At 38.1% G+C, this 16,764-nt stretch overlaps 3 protein-coding genes and 1 long non-coding RNA gene across 4 annotated transcripts in view; 3 read left to right on the forward strand and 1 right to left on the reverse strand.

Moving 5' to 3' along the window:
- LOC103515618 (peptidyl-prolyl cis-trans isomerase FKBP62) overlaps positions 1-1,814 on the forward strand; it is a 5,225-nt gene extending 3,411 nt beyond the window's left edge. The window contains exons 5-6 of the mRNA XM_026828244.1: positions 413-630; positions 1,006-1,814. Of these exons, the coding sequence (XP_026684045.1) occupies positions 413-630; positions 1,006-1,087 (300 nt within the window). The 3' untranslated portion in view covers positions 1,088-1,814. The remainder of the gene's footprint in view (positions 1-412; positions 631-1,005) is intronic.
- Positions 1,815-3,599: 1,785 nt separating this feature from the next.
- On the forward strand, positions 3,600-6,047 carry LOC103515610. The gene is made up of 3 exons (XR_541719.3): positions 3,600-3,757; positions 5,414-5,473; positions 6,023-6,047. It is a non-coding gene; the product is annotated as an uncharacterized LOC103515610 (long non-coding RNA).
- Positions 6,048-6,057: 10 nt separating this feature from the next.
- On the forward strand, positions 6,058-15,056 carry LOC103515619 (AP-1 complex subunit gamma-1-like). Its single transcript, XM_026828245.1, has 13 exons — positions 6,058-6,072; positions 6,336-6,367; positions 7,408-7,554; positions 8,540-8,778; positions 9,408-9,592; positions 10,310-10,479; positions 10,784-10,983; positions 11,193-11,223; positions 11,355-11,550; positions 12,844-13,023; positions 13,373-13,468; positions 14,041-14,154; positions 14,330-15,056. The coding sequence occupies exons 1-12, from the start codon at positions 6,058-6,060 to the stop codon at positions 14,140-14,142; spliced, it is 1,593 nt and encodes a 530-aa protein (XP_026684046.1). The 3' UTR covers positions 14,143-14,154; positions 14,330-15,056.
- Positions 15,057-15,641: 585 nt separating this feature from the next.
- The window catches only part of LOC103515620 (beta-glucuronidase-like), a 13,545-nt gene continuing 12,422 nt past the window's right edge, over positions 15,642-16,764 (reverse strand). Inside the window, exon 8 of the mRNA XM_026828246.1 lies at positions 15,642-15,676. Within this exon, the coding sequence (XP_026684047.1) occupies positions 15,642-15,676 (35 nt within the window). The remainder of the gene's footprint in view (positions 15,677-16,764) is intronic.

A 16,764-nucleotide genomic window follows, 5' to 3' on the forward strand; every position in this document is an offset into this window, starting at 1 on the left:
AAAAAAAATTTGGACCGATTGCAATACTTTCATTACTAGTATAGCTCCGCTATACTGTAGTAATAGAAAGTAAAAAAACTAATATTGCCAGCCTAGTTAGCTTAGAGGGTAGTGCGTCTGCCTGTAAGCGCTAGGCCACGGGTTCGATTCCCGCCCAGTTCGGATTTTATCCTGAACGGATAATGTTCGTTCTCGGAACGACTAGCATTCTCCTATCCTGTCTCTGGCCATGTTTAATTTTCTCGTCCTGAACCACAGTCAACCATCGCATCGTGAGGACTTGTGCTTTTTCTTTTCAAACAGAGAGAACCCTTTGAAACTGCCAGCTAGCTAGGCTGGTTAGGGTTAGCTGTTCTCCTCCCTGTTTATAGTCCCACAGCCAGACGCTAGTTTACGTCCCCTAGCCAGACAGGGCGCCTTTAGTAATTTATTCCCACTTTCTCTCTTCCAGATTTCCGTCTACTACGTGGGTAAGCTCAAGTCGAACAACCAGCAGTTCGACTCCTCCACGCAAGGTCCTGGGTTCAAGTTCCGGCTCGGCAAGGGTGAAGTTATCAAGGGCTGGGATGTGGGTCTGAACGGGATGAAAGTGGGCGGCAAGCGAAGGATCACGATCCCCGCACATATGGCGTAAGTAGAGGAATAATAATATATATTTATTTTGTTTTGTTGATCAAAAAAGTAAGATAATATTTTAATGTGTTTTATAATGTGTAATTGGCTGTACAGACTCCCCACTATTCCCCTTAAGGTAGAAAAACACACTACTATCACGTCACATGAGCTCATGGGAGGTCAGAAAGATGTAGCTCAAAGTTTTTCCCAGAATATTGTAAATAATTCCGTTCATGATAGCCACACTGCCCTCACGTCTCGTGACGTGATAGGAGTATATCTGTGCGATTCGAACCCCTGACCTTCTGCTTAGCATGTAAGCGCGTTACCACTGGGCTAACCGAGGCTTTTCTCTAATCCATGTTTTTTCTTCTTTCCCTCCTTCCACAGGTACGGTAACAAGGGCTCTCCCCCCGCCATCCCACCAAACAGTACCCTGGTATTTGATGTGGAGCTGAAGAACGTCAACTGAACTCTGACTTAAGTCTCCCCTCGCAACCAATCAGAGACGAGCTGTGAGTCAGATATTCCTCTTGGCCAATTAGAATTGAGCTGGACCAATTAGATCTGCCCATCACAGAAAATAATTTGACTTTAGCCACCAAAGCTCCGCCCATCAAAGAAAAGAATTTGATTTCAGCAAATCACATTTGAATTAAATCAAAGCTCCACCCATCACAGAAAAAAGCTTTTAAGCAATTTGATCTCAGCCAATTAGAATCAAGTTGGACCAAATGGCTCTCCGCCCATCAACTCCGCCTATCAGCAAACAGAGCTTTTGAGCAGTTTGCTCTCAGCCTGTTAGAATCAAGGTTTACCAAATAAAGATCTCCTCCGCCTCTCAAAGGAAAGAGCTTCCGAGCAGTACGTTTTTTTAGCCAATCACAACGAAGTTGTATCAAATTAACTTTGCCCATAGGTTTTTTTCAATTTGACTAGCATTATGTTAGGGCAGTCTCTTCTTGATCCCTTGTGTGCTGCATCCACTTTTGTTTAGGACTAATTGCAATTTGGCTATATAGTCCAGCATAGCAATCATTTGACAGGACTCAGCTTTGATATTTAATGGATAGAGTCAACACTCCCTGTTCCTTCTGTAATACTGATTCCCTTTCCATCAAACACACAATAATCCACTGCCCTGCCTTACATAGATCCAGAACTAAATTTAATATCCAAAACACCCTCTCTGAAGCCCTAGGCGATAATAACACTTCCATCTCCAATATTATCCTATTTCTGAAAGATATCAATATCTATTCACTAATTTAACTCATACTCTTTCAACTCCAAATAAAACAGCTGTTTTATGATATTGGCCCAATAGTATTAAGCGACTTGTAATTCCCGCAATCCGTTTGGTTATGAATCCAAAGTACATCCATTATCCGTCCTCCTCATTTCCAAGCAAACCCTATACCTATTACTCTTTTGTTATGAGAATATACCCCGTCCCTTGCATATTATGATGGAACCCGAAAATACCTTAGGTACCTAGTGAGATTAATTAATGAACTGTTTATAACTGATGGGAGTGCAAGGGAGAAAGAAGATGGAAGTGTAAGGGAGAGAGAAGATGGGAGTGTAAGGGGGGGGGAGAGAGAGAGAGAGAGAGAGGGAGGAAGGATATGATGGCTGTGTTATTCACACTCTTCACATCATACCCCGTGAAACGAAGGAGAGAGAGAGAGAGAGAGAGAGAGAGATGGGAGAATTTAGGTAGGTACACTTAGGTTATTTTAATACATACCCCACAAAAACAGAAATGTGAAAAAAAAAGGCCAAGTTCCTGTCCAAAAGTGTCGGCCCTTAAAAGTGGTGAGATCAGAAAATTAAGGCCAAGTCTGCATTCCCAATTTTTCGTATCTGCCGAAAATGCTGGATCTCAATTCCTTCAACCTTCTCTCAATTTTAACTTCGCAATGTTTTCCTTTTATTTTCATGTTAATAATAAGTACCGTATAGTACATATATTTATGTTGATATCTACTACCATGACATAACAAAAATAATAGACTAACAACACCATCACCTCTAAAAGCTCGCAAATAGCTAGGTAATAAGTAGATCTGTACCTACCAATGATGTGTAAATATAAATACACACTTAGAAAATCTGTTGTGAACATCACACGACTTTCCTTATCCTATTGAATGATGCTTATTTTTATGTTCTATTGTAACTTTTACAATATCTCTAACCGTTTAGTCAGTATAGCTGAAAACCGCCAAAAAAATGGTCGAAATCTGCCCAAAAGCGGTCAAAATACCGCCAAGCGCAGCACCCATCTCAACCAAACGTTTTGTGTTGCATTTTTGTCACATTTGTGAACTACATACCAAATTTCAAGTCTCTAGCTTATACCGTTCCCGAGATATTGATTTGTGAATTACATACCAAATTTCAAGTCTCTAGCTCATACCGTTCCCGATATTTTGTTAAATTACACCGAAAACCGCCAAAAAGCGGTAACATGCCGCCAACCGTTGCACCGATCTTAACCAAAAGTTTCGTGTCGCATCTTTGTCACATTTGACATCTACATACCAAATTTCAAGTCTCTAGCTTTTACCGTTCTCGAGATATTTTGTTTACAGACAGACAGACAGACAGACAGACGTGTTGCATCCTTGTCACATTTGACAGCCAAATTTCAAGTCTCTAGCTCTTATTGTTCTCGAGATATTTTGTTTACAGACAGACACGGACCAATGGCTGAAACTTTGGATTTAGGCTCTAGGGACCTCAAAACGTGTTTTGGCACTAAAAACTGACCATCGAAAATTTGACCCGATTACATTACTTTCCTTCCTATAGGATAAGGAAAGTAAAAATTCACTGGACAACGGTTAAAAAAAAAAAGTGAAGCCTATCATCGAGTTTCCTGTAAACGCGGCTTTTTGTATCTCTTTGGAATCTCAAATTTTTGACCTCGATGGAACAGCTGATTTCAGCAAGACATTCATTCCAAAATCAAAATAAAACACAAGGCAAAAAAAATCCAAATCGCTGTCGAAAATTTTGTTTCACGGATTTCCCCCAGACAGTTTTTAGCCCCGGAAAAATCCAGTTTGGGGTTTCAAGAGGAAAATCCATGTCCATACGGTGTACAAATGCGTTTCTGTTGTAAATAAAGTCACTTGTAAGTATACCTGTGAGTTGGACACAACAGAACTCCTGCCCTACATGTACAGGGCTCTGGGTTGGTTTCTGAGGTTTTCCTATCTGTTCCAACGCCTAGTCCATTATCTTGAATCAATTAGGAAGCACTTGGTCTGATAAGGTGACAGGTATATTCATAGAAAATAGGTAGCTTGTCAGATAAGTGTTGACAGGATATGAAGATAGTCTCGTACCATTTTGTTCTCACGTAACAGCTGTGAATAGCCTACCTGTTTTAATATTCTGTGAATAAATTAGATATTTTTTTGACAGTCCATGAGACAGGCTGAATTTCTTTGATGAACTGTTTTAGAAACTTGAGATAAATGGTTACTTTTCTCACAGATCTTGTCTGTAAATCCAGTGTATAAAATTAAGCAAGTTCTGTTGCTGTAAACATTTATAAGTACTTGTTGTACTCTCTAACATACCAGTATTCACAGTTTTTCCCGTGCAACATATTAAAAAAGGGAAATGGGCCCCAGACTATGGATCAAACTTTTATTATTATTATTCAGGGCACTGATTGTAATTTTTTGTGTAATTTAGGGCACTATCTGTAATAAAATAACTATTTGAAACTCTTAATTGACCCATTTCTCTACCGCACCCAGGTGACAAGCACCTGTTTTAATATTCTGTGAATAAATTAGATATTTTTTTGACAGTCCATGAGACAGGCTGAATTTCTTTGATGAACTGTTTTAGAAATTTGAGATAAATGGTTACTTTTCTCACAGGTCTTGTCTGTAAATCCAGTGTATAAAATTAAGCAAGTTCTGTTGCTGTAAACATTTGTAAGTACTTATTGTACTCTCTAACCCATAAAATATACAAGATCTAGTTCAGACTGCTGAGGTAAAAAAAAAAATCAGTTCTATTTGAGCAGGATAAATTAGGTGTAGTCTATTCTGTATACATGAACACCTACATACCTACTCTCTGTGGCAAAGTTTCAAATTGAATTACTGGGATCAGCTCTGACACTTGGGTTGGGTATAAAACCGGAGTTGGAGTAAATCAGTGACACAGTTCAAAACAACTGTATAATTATTCTATCTCTTCTATTTCTATAGTCATGTACTTATACTCTATCTAGTCAATTTCCATTGTGATTATTGGCTAGATGCCACCTATTTTCAATGGGCAATCAATTTTACTAACAAACTGTTTGATGTTGGATTGGCTCGTATGGTGCTAATGTGTTTTTACTCTTTACAAGATCTAGTTCAGGCGTCTGAGGTAAAAAAAAAAAAAAAAAAAAAAAAAATCAGTTCTATTTGATCAGGATAAATTAGGTGTAGTCTATTCTGTATACATGAACACCTACATGGGTACCTACTCTCTATGGCAAAGTTTCAAATTGAATTACTGGGATCAGCTCTGACACCTGGGTTGGGTATAAAACCGAAGTTGGAGTAAATCAGTGATACAGTTCAAAACAACAAACTGTATAATTATTCTATCTCTTCTATTTCTATGGTCATGTACTTATACTCTATCTAGTCAATTTCTATTGTGATTATTGGCTAGATGCCACCTATTTTCAATGGGCAATCAATTTTACTAACAAACTATTTGTTTGATGTTGGGTTGGCTCGTATGGTGCTAATGTGTTTTCATTTCATCATTCCAGGTTTAAACTTAACCCTTGGCTGTTTCAAGTTTTACCTATGACAACCACACAAGAATCTGGGTAAGATGAATATTTTATTATTAATCAAGTAGGTTGGTATGTCAATTTTTAAATTGTTTACTTAAGATAGATGTTACATAAGACAGACTTAAACACATGGAGTGAAAAAGTAAGGTAGGATAATTATTCTTCTATCCTTCATTCTGATTCGGCTCTATTCTATTGTTCTAGTCCTTTTCCTCTCACCTTTTAATGTTTAAGCTGAGAAAAACTGGTTGTTCATGGGTAAGATGAATATTTTATTATTAATCAAGTAGGTTGGTATGTCAATTTTTAAATTGTTTACTTAAGATAGATGTTACATAAGACACACTTAAACACATGGAGTGAAAAAGTAAGGTAGGGAGTTAGGATAATTATTCTTCTATCCTTCTTTCTGATTCTGCTCTATTCTATTGTTCTAATCCTTTTCCTCTCACCTTTTAATGTTTAAGCTGAGAAAAACTGGTTGTTTGGAAGAGCAGTAGGCTGAAAGATAAGTTGTATTTTGACAAATTTAATGAATTAAAGACATGTGCTGATTTATTTAATTTCTTTGCCCTCCTCTAGATTCAACATGTCCAGTATCAGGCAGGTCATCAACGATGCTGTTGAAAGAGGTAAGATTTTTACTTGAAATTCTTATAAGTAGTAACTTACATTTGTAAATAATTAACCTCTGTTACTTGGTTTTCAAATAAAGGTAGTAGAATTATCAATTCTCACTAGGTAAACAAATATTTGATCATTTAGGAACCATACAATATTGCTATTAAAAAAAATAATAATAATTATAATAATAATAAAAAATAATAAAAAAAACTTAAATCTTTCACTCCGGACTCTTTCTAATAAAATCTCCCTTTAACCCTTTCGCTCCCAGGCGGGCAATTACGTGCGCGACGACGTGGTTTCGTCGACCATCCAGCTCATCTCCGAATCTTTTTACTTGAAATTCTTATAAGTAGTAACTTACATTTGTAAATAATTAACCTCTGTTACTTGGTTTTCAAATAAAGGTAGTAGAATTTGTTTGTTCAAAGAGATTGTATTAGCCCAAGGGCTCTCAACCTTTTCAATTCTCACTAGGTAAACAAATATTTGATCATTTAGGAACCATACGTATAACACTCCTTCATGAGTAAAAAAAGAGACCATTTCTAGAATCAACTGATAGTCTTGGTTAAGATAGCCTTCATAGAATTTCATCACAAAATTTAAACAAGTTGTTCAAGCCTTGTAACTTTACTGCACCGTGTGTATCGGCGAATATGGGGATTTGCTCCTGAACCCGCGACCCGGGGACCAGGAGACCACGAGTCAACCACCGCTCAGCGAGGCCGAGGTAAGAGAAAAGGGGATTACAGTAGTAGAAATAATGGAAGTTGAAATAATCGAGATTCTACTGTATTATTATTTCTTCTGACTGCAACGAGTTGCGTAAATTTATCCAGTAGGTATAACCTTTTTCAAGTCACCTTTGAATATCAACTTCAAACTCATGGGCATGATACAGTGATACACCCTAGGAATTATTATTATTTTTTTAATGAGTCTTCTTTCTGCTTTTTTCTTTTGTAATTTGTAATTTTGTACCTATTTTGTATTTTGTTTTGTTTGTACCTTTTGTACCAAATACATAAGACCTTGTTTAGACTGCGGGAGTGCAGGGGCTTTTCAGTCTCATTCTGGCAGTGTAAACAGGGTATATTCTATTCTATATCTTGGAGAGTTCCAGCAGCCATTATATTGGCCATAATTCAACGAATTTATTACTATTTAATTATTATTATTTTTTTTTTTTTTTTTTGTAAAATTTGCTTAATAAACGGAAATAATAGATACCTATCTACCTAAGTAAATATAAGTATAATAATTTTATATTTATTAAATGTGAAAAAAAAAAATAACAAATGGAAATAATACGAGTATCTTGATTATCTTGTTAATTTCAGATACCCTGCTCATTTTGGTCAACTGGAGTGCCTCAAACTGATAGCATCTTCTCGGTTTACGGATAAGAGGATTGGCTATCTCGGTGCCATGTTACTTCTTGACGAGAGACAGGATGTACATCTGCTCATCACCAACAGCTTGAAGAAGTAAGTTTTCATCTCTTTAACTTTCTCAAAGCAAGAACGGTTTTATTACTTGAAAGGAATTTGAAATGTGTAAAACATTTTTTGAGAATAGGTGATGTCAATTGTGATCAATGGATGTTGTAGCATATCCACCCCATAGCCCAAAGTTGATAAGAGCCAATACTCCTATTTATCTAAGTTTTGGGTCAACATCAGGAAGTCTTCTTTTTCTCCACCTTTTTCCATGTACAGACGGGTTTTGTATTTCTTGTGACAGGATGTACATCTGCTCATCACCAACAGCTTGAAGAAGTAAGTTTTCATCTCTTTAACTTTCTCAAAGCAAGAACGGTTTTATTATTTGAAAGGAATTTGAAATGTGTAGAACATTTTTTGAGAATAGGTGATGTCAATTGTGATCAATGGATGTTGTAGCATATCCACCCCATAGCCCATAGTTGATAAGAGCCAATACTCCTATTTATTGGGTCAACATCAGGAAGTCTTCTTTTTCTCCACCTTTTTCCATGTACAGACGGGTTTTGTATTTTTTGTCAGTAATTATGCAGAAGTCACGTCCGTGGAAAAGAAAGCTCCTTTTTGTATTTAACCTAACCCTATAATAACAATGGTCACTGCTCGTTTGTGCCAGTTCCTTTGGTAGCAATATTCCACGGACGTGACTTCTGCACAAGTACCTTTTTGTCAGCCACACAATCAGCAATAGGTTGATATCTTTTGGGGGTGACATTTGGTTTTGGCTACAAAATTTTACAAATGGATGCCCTTGTCTTCAACCTATGCTATTTCTTTAGCAAGTGAAATTTCAGGCTGCTATGCTCCCTGAGTCCCTCAGTATCCTGCAAGTACTTTTTGAAAATTTTGCAGTCAAAATACAATAAATTAAAAAAAAAAAAAACAGTTTTTTTTTCTTTTATTTTTCCACCACCGTTTTTATTTTTATTCTTTAGGGACTTGACCAAGTTTATTCTATTCTATTCCCCAGTGACCTGAACAGTTCCACACAGTTCGTGGTGGGCCTCGCTCTGTGCACGCTGGGGGCTATAGCCTCGCCGGAAATGTCCCGGGATTTGGCCTCCGAGGTTGAACGTCTCATGAAGTCCTCTAACGCCTACATCCGGAAGAAAGCCGCCCTGTGCGCCTATCGCATCATATTGAAAGTGCCTGAGCTCATGGAGATCTTTCTGCCTGCCACCCGACTCCTGCTGTCCGATAAGAATCATGGTGAGTTGTTGTTCTTGTAGCAGCTTCAGCTGTAGCTGTATGGTGATGGCAGAATAAAAAAAAAGATATATATATATTATTTTTTGTATCAGCCATACACCAGGTTGATGGTCTCTAGCCATGTTTAATTGGCTCGTCCTGAACGGCAGTCAACCATCGTGAGGACTTGTGTTTAATTGATTATTCTTTAACCTTTTGCGTACAGAATCAATTTCACCAGAATCGCTCTTACGGTAGGATTCATGTCCCACATGAAACTCAAGCGTTGTTGTTACAGTCAGACGTAAAGAAAACATTTTTTTTCAAATACGTTAGGATTCATGTGAGACATGAAACCTCCGAAAAGCGATTTGTGGTAGGCTTCATGTCACACATGAAATTGTTCCCCCGCTTTTAATTTATTTTCTTTTTTTTCCTAGTTGAGATAGAAACATCTGGTTTTTTTTGTCTTCTTCGGAAATCTTCGGACTATAATTCCGAATGCTTTGGAATCATAATAAACAAACACCGGCTTTTCAGTCTGCATTTGAAACCCCCCCGGCAAAAAAAATATTTTCCCGAAATTTTGTGGGGGTTTTTTTTTTTTTTTTTTTTTTTTTTTTTTTTCTTTAATTTTTCTTTTCTCTTCTTACAGGTGAAAATCCTGAAGTTACTCCGCATCCTGGGCAAAAACGATGTGGAAGCTTCGGAAGCAATGAACGATATTCTGGCTCAGGTAGCTACCAACACAGAGACCAGCAAGAATGTGGGCAACACCATCCTGTACGAAACCGTGCTGTCTATCATGGACATCAAGAGCGAAAGTGGACTCCGAGTAAGTAGCGAAAGGCTAAGTGTATTTTCCTTTGGGGAAACGTTTGGAATCTCGGCTTTCGAGCTTTATGAAAAAGTATTAATCAAAACCAAAATAAATATCAAATTCTTTGTGGTAAAGCAGAGCTTTTTCACAACTTTTGTGATTATCACAGCATTATTACTTGACGCCTCTTTTGCAATCAATTTCCCATATTTCAGTAATCTTTTCACTCTGGTAATGCCACTAGTCGCTACTCGATTAAAGCAGTTAATCAATTGGACTCCTTACGAGGCTGAGTGCACCTCGAACTCCAAGTACAGGGCGGAAAAAACTTCGACCCCGCCGGGAATTGAACCCGGGACCTCCTGCGTGCAAGCCTAGTGTGATACCCACTCGGCCACGGAGTTTGCTTCTCTATGAAAAAGTATGTGTCTAGTCCCTCTATTTTGTTACTTTCATTTACGTCTTTTTTTTTTTCTCTCCTCAGGTTCTAGCAGTGAACATCCTGAAAGCAGTTCATCAATTGGACTCCTTACGAGGCTGAGTGCACCTCGAACTTCAAGTACAGAGCGGAAAAAACTTCGACCCCGCCGGGAATTGAACCCGGGACCTCCAGTGTGCAAGCCTAGTGTGATACCCACTCGGTCACGGAGTTTGCTTCTCTATGGAAAAGTATGTGTCTAGTACCTCTATTTTGTGACTTTAATTTTCGTCTTTTTCTTCTTCTCTCCTCAGGTTCTGGCAGTGAACATCCTAGGCCGCTTCCTACTGAACAACGACAAGAACATTCGTTACGTGGCTCTGAACACGTTGCTCAGGACCGTTTACATCGACACTAGTGCCGTGCAGCGACATCGGAACACAATACTCGAGTGCCTGAAAGACCCTGACGTATCTATTCGGAGGTAAGGTTATTCCCATAATGGGACTTTTTAGTACTGGCTAGCAGTAAAAAAATGAGATGGATAAAAAAAAAATCCGTTGTTTCATTAAAAACTTCTTTAAAAAAGTAAAAAAAAAATCCCGATCTATTCTATTCTACTTACTTTATTCTATTGCATTTTATTCTATTCTTTTTACGTTATTCCATTGGTCTATTCTATTTTAGGTACGTGTTATGTTATTCTACTGTTCTATTCTATCTATTTTACTTTATTCTCTTGTTCTATTCTATTTTGAATCCATTATTCTTATTCTATTCTATTCTAGACGTGCTCTGGAGTTGAGCTTCGCGCTGGTCAATTCGGCCAACGTTCGCTCCATGATGAAAGAGCTTCTCATATTCCTCGAGAAGTCGGAACCGGATTTCAAGGCGCACTGTTCCTCCAATATTGTGCTTTGTGCTGAACGGTTTGCGCCCAACAAGCGGTGGCATTTGGACACACTGCTGAAAGTTTTGGTCGCGGTGAGTAAAGTAAAATATATCTTGTTAATACTGTTGAACCGTCCACACTGTTTCGATTGACCTTGTCGATCGACGGACGGTCGAATTTGTTTGGACACACCTTCAGAGACGTGTAAAGAGTTATAAAAAAGAACTACTCGAATCTTTTCACTAAGTACTCAGTCAATGAGTCAGATCTTAAAACATGTAACTCACTCTTTGAGAATCTCTTAGGATTCAGTAACAGAGCTCTTAGGGATCAGAGGTAGAGAACACTTCAAGTAGTTATCTTTCACCCAAGAGTCTACTATTGAAGAGCCAGAAAGTATAAAAACAAGAGTTTGTTTCCAGGCCTTTGGTATGGTTATATTTTATTCTTATTCTATTCTATTCTAGACGTGCTCTGGAGTTGAGCTTCGCGCTGGTCAATTCGGCCAACGTTCGCTCCATGATGAAAGAACTTCTGATATTCCTCGAGAAGTCAGAACCGGATTTCAAGGCGCACTGTTCCTCCAACATTGTACTATGCGCCGAACGGTTTGCGCCCAACAAGCGGTGGCATCTGGACACGCTGCTGAAAGTTTTGGTCGCGGTGAGTAAAATTTCAACTTATTGTTTCATTACAAATTTTCATCAGTAAATAGGTTTCTTCAAATTAAATTGATCCCAAGGGCCAGGCAATGCCTAGACCCTTGACAAATGGAGTGTGCCTGAAGGTATGTGATGTGTTCCAATCCACTCGACCCCGATCTCGACCTCCCAGTATTAACAAATATATCTTGTTAATACTGTTGAACCGTCCACACTGCTTCGATTGACCTTGTCGATCGACGGACGGTCGAATTTGTTTGGACACAACTTCAGAGACGTGTAAAGAGTTATAAAAAAGAACTACTCGAATCTTTTCACTAAGTAGTCAGTCAATGAGTCAGATCTTAAAACATGGAACTCACTCTTTGAGAATCTCTTAGGATTCAGTAACAGAGCTCTTAGGGATCAGAGGTAGAGAACACTTCGGGTAGTTACCTTTCACCCAAGAGTCTACTATTGAAGAGCCAAATGAAGGAGGACGCCCAAGATCGAGAAAAGTGGAGAACGTCGTGTTGAAACCTGTCCTAGGACAGATCTACATCTATATATATTTTCCGCTAGTCACTGACAAGTGACAAGAGTTTCGCTGTAGAATAGAGTACCTAAGTATACCCTGTTTATACTGAGTCAAAAAAGGTCTTACGAGTAATTGGAATAGAATAATTTTTATATCGTAGCATGCCCATCGCGTAGTATGCCTCTCATCAGATGGGCGAGAAGAGACACAACACTTTCCATTTAGGTGCTGGGTCAAGAAGAAGTACCTAACCCGTTGAAATATTTATAATTGAAAAACGAGTTCAAATTTTTGTCGATGGTAGGATTCGAACTCACAACCTTCTGCATGGCAAGCAAGCTCATTACCACTGGGCTAACTGTGCCCTTCATTTAACCCTTTATATCCTGCTGTATCCATGACAACCAATTCAATATCTCAATCGATATTGTAAGATTTTCCCAGTCCAGTCTGTCCAGTTTTTTCAATTGCATTTTTCGACTCAATATAAAATGTCCTCTTTCCACATAGCTTTTCATGTTCAACTTACCACTCGTCTTTTCATTTCAATACACACATTTAATTCATAAAATATCCCTAGTGCCCAACCTTTTCAGAGGTAGATTGACTTGAATTCTCAATACAGTCTTGTGATCAACTTATCTAATGAGAGACAAGTTTAGAGTAATTGGGTGTGTAAGATGAAATTGCCAGGTTCAAACACTGCTGGGTGTGCTGGTCGCGATCGATTTATATCATGGTATTTAACCCTTTATGTCTCTCATCCTTCATTAACCCTTTGCAGGCGAGAACAAAGACAAGGTGAGCGTGAAGGCGTACGACAACCACGGGGTCGTTATCAATCTCCTCCTAGACTCGCAAACACCCGGTGATAGCGTTACCATAGTAACCATGCAGGCGACCAATGAGAATCTGACCCTCGTCAGCGATTTCCTATTCCAAGCTGCCGTACCCAAGGTAAGAAAATCGAGCGATTTAAAGCGGCTTTTTCTATGAGTTTTGATAGGCAGACTAGCTATGTATGTATCTAGGCTGGCTAGAAACATATTTTTATTTAAAGAATTAAATTTATTTGATTGTATTTTTTAGGGTTGTTAATGGGCTCTAGGCAAAATCTCCCTTCGGGCCAAGGCGGGTTTTGCTTTTCTTCGAACTCATCAGCCAAACTTATGTAGCTCTCAGGTGTTGGCTGTCAATGCCATTGTTTTATTTGGGGGGAAGTGAGAACTTAGCAAGTTGTGAGTCCCTCAGGGCTTTTCGTTCGTTCACAAATCCAAATCATATTGAATTCTATTTTGTTTTTCAGACGTTTCAACTTCAAATGCTCCCTCCATCCGACACAAACATACCGCCTGGCAGTCAGGTCACCCAAACTTTACGCGTAGCGAAAGCCAACAATAATGTAAGTAGCACTTGGAATAGAATAGAATCTATCAATCTCTAATTATTTGTGGTAAAGCAGAACTTTTGTGGATATCACAACATTACTAAGTGCCTCCTTTGCAATCAATTTCCATACTTCAATAATCTTGTTACACTGGTAATGCCGCCACTGGTCGCTAGTCGATCAAAGTAGCTACTCAATCGTCTTCACGAGGCTGAGTGCACCCCGAACTCTAAGCACAGAGCCGACGAAACTTCGACTTCGACCCCACCGGAAATTGAACCTGGGCCTCCTGCGTGTAAGCCTAGTGTGATACCCACTCGGCCACGGAGGTTGCTAATTTGATTAAACCATTTACTGGGCCGCCACTGGTCGCTAGTCGATCAAAGTAGCTACTCAATCGTCTTCACGAGGCTGAGTGCACCCCGAACTCTAAGCACAGAGCCGACAAAACTTCGACTTCGACCCCACCGGAAATTGAACCTGGGCCTCCTGCGTGCAAGCCTAGTGTGATACCCACTCGGCCACGGAGGTTGCTAATTTGATTAAACCATTTGCTGATTACTTGTAATTCGACTTTTTTTTTCCAGGTGCAAGCTAGTTTACGAATGCGAATCAAAGTATCCTACAATGTAAACGGGACCTTCATTCAAGATCAGGCTGAGGTGAACAATTTCCCATCTATAATGTGACGCCCATTCTAGGCAAATCAAATGCCTGTGACGTCAAAATCAAACTTCTGTGACGTCAACTCTAGGAAAATAATGCTTCTGTGACCTCAAATCTGGAAATGTCATACGTCTGTGACGTCTAAATTATATTTCTGTGACGTCAACTCTAGGGAAATAATGCGTCTGTGACCTCAAATCTTCTGTGAAGGCAAATCAAATGCCTGTGACGTCAAAATCAAACTTCTGTGACGTCAACTCTAGGAAAATAATGCTTCTGTGACCTCAAATCTGGAACTGTCATACGTCTGTGACGTCTAAATTATATTTCCGTGACGTCTACTCTAGGGAAATAATGCTTCTGTGACCTCAAATCTTCTGTGTTGTCAACTTAAGAGGAAATCATACTTCTGTGACCTAAACTCTAAAAGAATCAAATTGGATTACGCGCTAATTATTCCTCCGATACTTCAAAATTCAAGCAATCACAGGGACATTTTTGTTTTCAATGGTGAGTAGTTAAAGGCAAATTCAATATTTTTTCAAGGGTTTCCCGGGAAACTAAAAAGGCTTTTTTCAATCCTGAAAAAACATAGGAAAATCACAGATCAACTTTTTTTTTCGTCATCCTAGCTTAGAAAACGAGAACTTTATTTTTGTTGACACATGAAATATACTTGAAATATTTTTTGTACATACATTATGATGATAGGTAGGCTAATATTTTAAAGGCAATAGTTACTCACGATGTATTAACACGTTAACAATTCGGCGATTATCTTTAATCAAGATAATACCTTGATGTATTATTGGAAAATAATACGTAACTCAATGTTGTAACTACCCATGTTACTCGAAAGACGCAGACCCTGTCTGAACACGGAAAAAGGAGAAGAAGAAGAAGAAGAAGTTACTTCACTAAAAGTAAAAAAAAAAAATCTTCGAATCATGTTGATTGACATCCTCCGTGCCCGAATGGGTATCACTAGGCTTTAGCCGGAAGTCCCGGGTTCGATTCCCTTCGAAGTCAAAGTTTCTTTTGGACTCCCTGCTTGAAGATAATTTAGTGGCTTATTTACAAAAAGTTTCTAAAAAAAAAAAAAAAAAAAAAAAAAAAAAAAAAAAATCGAATCATGTTGATTGACATCCTCCGTGCCCGAATGGGTATCACTAGGCTTTAGCCGGAAGTCCCGGGTTCGATTCCATTCGAAGTCGAAGTTTCTTTTGGACTCCCTGCTTGAAGATAATTTAGTGGCTTATTTAAAATGGTTTTCAAAAAAATGGATGTAATGCAAGACGGAAGGAGTGTTCTAGCCAAAAGTAACCCTAGCAATATGCGTTAGGTTTCATACAAAAAATTCTTAAAACGTCATTGAAACATGGGTAGGTAAGTATTATTACTCGTCAACATGAAGTCAGATAATTTTTCCCTGAATAAGACCTTAAAGGTTTTCGTTATTTTTTATTTCGGGTGATCATTCTTTTGGGACACTCCTGAATAATTGTAAATTATATTTTAATTTTTATTCATCTATTGTTTGCGATTTCTTGAGACTGACTGAAATCGTAAATGTCTTGAAATTAATATTTATTTCAGCTAAGTGTTATCTATCTACTTTGAACGACAAACTTATAAAAAAGTTATTGGAGTCAGAGAAAGTAAAAAAGTTAACCAGTTTTTCCATTGTCTATAGAGGATTTTTCACTACTTAGAAAAAATATTATATGAGACTTCTACCTTCTACCCTCAAAAACCACGAATAAACTACCATTTGGGAGAATTTAAGAATCTAGTGATTTCTTTTCCTAGACTAGTGATTTTTAAAAATTTGGAGTGGAGACCCTGTTTTCTACTGGGAGTTTAGGGCCAAATCATGATTTTTTTTTTCTTTTTTTTTTCAAAAAAAGCATTTTAAAAAAAAAGCATTTTGGCTCAAATGTAAAATGGGTCAAAAAAAGCATTTAAAATGTAAAATGCAAAATGCTTTTTCAAAACCAATTTGAAATGTAAAATGTAAATGTACATTTTACATTTTGCATTTTGCATTTTCCATTTTGCATTTTGCGGTTCGCATTAAGTATCGGAAGACAGCAGGGGAGTGAGAAAAATATAGATGTTGTTGTTGTTGTTGTAGCGGCTTTAGCTACAACCGAAAGGTGATGACAAAATAGAGAAAATATCCTTCTATAAGCCATACACCAGATTGATGGTCTTTAGCCATGTTTGATAGGCTCGTCCTGAACCAGAGAGCCCTTCGAAACTATAAGCTAGCAAGGCTGGTTAGGGTTAGCTGTTCCTTATTTATAGTCGCACAGCCAGTGTAAATGTACATTTTACATTTTGCATTTTGCATTTTCCATTTTGCATTTTGCGGTTCGCACATCTCTGCAAATAAGCATCATTCGATAGGATAAGGAAAGTCGTGTGATGTTCTGTGACCTAAATTAATACGTGTACAGTTAATAATTTTCTTTAAATTAGGTTAGGTTAGGTCTTTTTGGGGGATAAGACCTTTAGAAAGTAGAAACAAGGGAAATATGTAATAATAAAAAAACTATCGAAAACTATCGATAGTTATCGATAGTTTTTTTGAAAAATATCGATAACTATCGATGGCGCCGACTATCGATAGTTCTCCTCCTCTA

This window comes from Diaphorina citri, unplaced genomic scaffold (assembly GCF_000475195.1).
Source record: "Diaphorina citri unplaced genomic scaffold, Diaci psyllid genome assembly version 1.1 scaffold1382, whole genome shotgun sequence".
Taxonomy (NCBI): Eukaryota; Metazoa; Arthropoda; class Insecta; order Hemiptera; family Psyllidae; genus Diaphorina; species Diaphorina citri.

Bases quoted from the DNA above. Each gene is read 5' to 3' on its own strand.
- LOC103515619 (XM_026828245.1), top strand. The intron at 7,555-8,539 runs GTAAGTTTTCAT...TCTATTCCCCAG, and splicing joins ATCACCAACAGCTTGAAGAA to TGACCTGAACAGTTCCACAC. The intron at 10,480-10,783 runs GTAAGGTTATTC...ATTCTATTCTAG, and splicing joins CCTGACGTATCTATTCGGAG to ACGTGCTCTGGAGTTGAGCT.